Raw genomic sequence first — 4000 nt, 5'->3', positions numbered from 1 at the left:
TGTTAGGCAATTAGACATTCATCCACATTCCTTTTTTTGGTGGTAGAGGGAATCTGAACAGGGACTGACTGAGAGGGAATATTTTTTATTACTCTTGAAAGAATAATTGCAAGGTTGGAAAAGCAGTTACTGTTGCTCAAAAAGGTTAGTGTCCCATAAACTTAGGGAGAGCCAGTTCGATGTAGTGGTTAAGTGCGTGGACTCTAATCTGGGAGAACCGGGTTTGATTCCCCACTCCTCCACTTGCAGCTGCTGATGTGACCTTGGGTCAGTCACAAGCTCTGGCACAGCTGTTCTTGAAAAAGAGCAGTTTCTGTCAGAGCTCTCTCAGCTCCACCCACCTCACAGGGTGTCTGTTGTGGGGAGGGGAAGGGAAAGGAGTTTGTAAGCCGCTCTGAGACTCCAAGTGAAGGGCGGGATATAAATCCAATCTCTTCTTCTCCTCTTCTCCTTCTTGTGCAGACTTTAGACTTCTGGTTCTGGAATCAAAATGACTAACACTATTTGAAGAGAGAGGAATCAAGCCCGTGTATGGGAAGTAGGGTATACCGTTATGAAAAACTAGTGATGACATTGCAATAACAATGGAAAAAATGGGAAAGCGATAGTCAGCAACAAAGGGGGGGTGGGGTGGCATTTGCCAATGGGAACTTTCAGCAGAAAGCCTCAACCGCATCCATGTGGTACAACGACATCAGTGCTGCTGTGTAGGCAGAACTCCAACTTGGTTTGTGCCACCAGGTTGAGATGTTGTGATTCTAGTGATAGAGCCCATCAGACTCCTCTGTGAATCCTCTTTTGTCCTTCCCCTCCCTATCAAACGCCTCACTTTGGATGAAGATTGGAACCATTATGCAAAGTACTGTATAGAAAAAGTAGTTACTATAAGGTGAATGTGGTTTTTGGCAGACCAAGGTGGGCAGCCTTGTTGGTCTGAAGCAATAGAACAAAGAGTTCACGAAAGCTTATACCTTGAATTAAAGTTTGTTGGTCTTAAAGGGGCCATTGGACTCCTACTTTGTGGGGTTTGGCAGTCATCTGTTGCCAATTGATAACTGTTATTTAATGAAGTAACTTTGATACTAAATGCTGATTCTGTGTCATTTCTATTCCACGTCTTACATACTTAAGTTTCTTCAGGTCTTCTTTTCTTTCCAGTTTGCCTTCACTACTTGTTTTATATCTTCTTGCTGGTTTCCATTGTCTGTTTTTCTTTGCCTGAAATCACTTTACTTTTCATGGAATTTCTGAAGCCTTTTCTTTTTTCTTTTCAGGCTGCCAATATATGGGCCATAAATATTGTAAAACCATAGTTGATGCTCATGTATTTAATCTGCCAGGCATTACTATTTTACAACATCACTTTGTTTTGTTTGTTCTGGGTTCTCCCTGAAACCACAGATGATAACATGGCCATACATTAATTGATGCCTCATGCTGGAAACGTTCACCTTTAACAGCTGGCAATTTGGATATCCACAAAAATCTGAGGCAATCTAAATAGGGAGGAGGAGGTCAGCCTCTCTATATGGAACTCGAATATTATGCTCTTTTGTGCAAAAGCTTAAGCTGTTGTTAGCTTGTATTATACATGACAGATCTTTTTGGTTTGTTTATAGTTTATTTTTAGCATTTTTGTTTTGCAGTCAGGAAAGAAAACAAAACTAGTCTCCCACTAAAACCCCTAAAAAGACAGAGAGAAGCAAGAGACTTGAGAGGAGTGGAGTGGGATACTATCTGTTGTTGTTGTTCAGTCGCACAGTCGAATCCAACTCTTCGCGACCATATGGACCAGATCATGCCAGGCCTTCCGGTCTTCCGCCATCCTCTGAAGTTTGCTCAACTTCATGTTCGTTGCATCTATGACACTGTTTAACCATCTCATCCTTTGCCGTCCCCGTCTTCTTTGACCTTCAATCTTTCTCAGCATCAGGGTCTTCTCCAGTGAGTGCTCCCTTCTCATTTGGTGGCCAAAGCATTTGAGCTTCAGTTTCATTATCTGGCCTTCCAGGGAACAGTCAGGGTTGATTACTTTTAGGATTGACTGATTTGATCTTCTTGCAGTCCAAGGGATACTATCTAAACAGGTAGAAATACGAAATATTTAATCTTTCCGAGTTACAGTACTGAATTTTTGATTATAACTTTTACGGCCACCAGTCATTACACTACTGATATGAAAGAGTAACTTCAGCATTATTACAAAGCCTGAGATAGTGTAGTTGATGTTAGGTCCAGTGATTGATTGTGTTGTCTGGGAGTATCTGGCAGCAAAGTCGGCATCTGGGTTCGTTGCAAGCTCTGGTACAAGTGTCCATGTTCAAATTAGATGTTGTATTATTATCAAATATCATTCTCACATCTACATGTTAACATTTGTTTTTGTGTGCTAATCTTGCCTTAATCCAATCTCAGCTATAATCACCCAGTTCTTATGCACCTTGACCCTAACTGGTCCTTCCTGACAACCACCCCCACTCCCTATATGTAATGGTTGAAGAGATCCTTTTCTCTGTATCTGAAGAAGTGTGCTTGCACATGAAAGCTCATACCTTGAATTAAACTTTGTTGGTCTTAAAGGTGCCACTGGACTCCAACTTTGTTCTGCTGCTTCAGACCAACACGGCTACCCCACCTGAATCTTTAGCATCATTATTTGCTTAGATATGAAAAACTTTGGAGTCTTTATATTTCACTCATTAGTATTGTGAGGTAAGTCATAATAGTTTCCATTTTCTACATGAGAAACTGAAGCTGAGAAAGAAATTTCCACCCCAAAACCAGTTAGTAATTTAAACAGTCTTCCTTCAATAAGATTATTATATTATCCACTGAATCACACTAACTCAAAATCAATCTTGCCTTTTGACCCAAATATTATTTTTCATATATTTCACTCATGTGATTCATAACAAATACAGAAGGGTTTATTAGTCTGAAAATATAGTTCTCCTTTCTTTATTGTCTTTAAGTGCTAATAGTGGTTTATTTTTAGCATAGCTAAAAAAACGCTTTTTAGTTTTAAGTAGTGGAGAAAAGAGTTTCAGATCTTTGTGTAGTATACAAAAACAGATGAAAAAGGAGATGATTCAATTGCATTTTAAATAACTGTCCTATCTCTGTCTCTTCCTTTTAGGTTTGCGGTTACACATCTGAATATGCAGTCTATTAAAAAGTTTCTCTTGTTTTTGATGGAACCAATGTTATATGGATAAAAGAAAACCTGCAGGAAACTTTTATTTTGAAAAACAAAATGCCAAAGAAAAAGAAAAGTGTTGGCGTGAGCCCCTCAAGAAAGAGCATAAACTCAGAAACAATTGCTCCTATTGGCTTGGCGTCCTCTCCAGTAGATCTTTCAACGTTGCAAGCACCACATGGGGTCAATAAAGAAGAGCTCTTCAGCAGCCTGTCAGAAATGTTTTCTGATTTGGATCCTACTGTCATTTACATGGTGCTATCTGAGTGTGATTTCAGAGGTAAATCAAGTTCTGCTGGTTTTGTCAACACTTTGTTTAATGAGAGAACTTTTGCCTTTAAATGTGCAGTTCATCTTAGGAATCTGAGTAAATGAGCGAATGAAACAAAACAGTTTCACATCTCTTTCTGTGTACCCCACAGGGTCTGAAAAAAAGGAACTGACTCATTTTCATGTTTTAAAATAGTTGTCATCTGTTTATTCTGGTATCTTGAGTAAATGAACCTTATTTGTTTATTCTGGTATCTTGAGTAAATGAACAAGTGAATCTTACTGTGTGAAATTTTTTAGGTCCTTGCAAGTTTCTGGGGAAGTTGAATGGTAGCAGTGTTTAAAGTAGGTAAAGAGCAACAGTTGCTTGCAAATTGAAGGTCCTGTGGTGGTAAATTATTAGGAAATCCACTCCACTTCCTATGGCATAACAGTGCAAGACTGCTGAGTTCTAGATAAGTAGCAGGAACCTGCTCATATAGCCCTGAACCTAAGCACGACAGTTCAGGATGGTGTCAAATTATCTCTCTTTCC

At 39.4% G+C, this 4000-nt stretch overlaps 1 protein-coding gene across 1 annotated transcript in view; it reads left to right on the top strand.

Annotated features, from left to right (window-relative positions):
* The first annotated feature begins 3201 nt into the window (after positions 1 to 3201).
* The window catches only part of N4BP2 (NEDD4 binding protein 2), a 46266-nt gene continuing 45467 nt past the window's right edge, over positions 3202 to 4000 (top strand). The window contains exon 1 of the mRNA XM_015418343.1: positions 3202 to 3476. Within this exon, the coding sequence (XP_015273829.1) occupies positions 3254 to 3476 (223 nt within the window). The 5' untranslated portion in view covers positions 3202 to 3253. The remainder of the gene's footprint in view (positions 3477 to 4000) is intronic.

Source organism: Gekko japonicus, unplaced genomic scaffold (assembly GCF_001447785.1).
Source record: "Gekko japonicus isolate JY-2015 unplaced genomic scaffold, Gekko_japonicus_V1.1 scaffold55, whole genome shotgun sequence".
NCBI classification, from domain to species: Eukaryota; Metazoa; Chordata; class Lepidosauria; order Squamata; family Gekkonidae; genus Gekko; species Gekko japonicus.
This window is presented reverse-complemented; position numbering and strand designations above follow the sequence as displayed.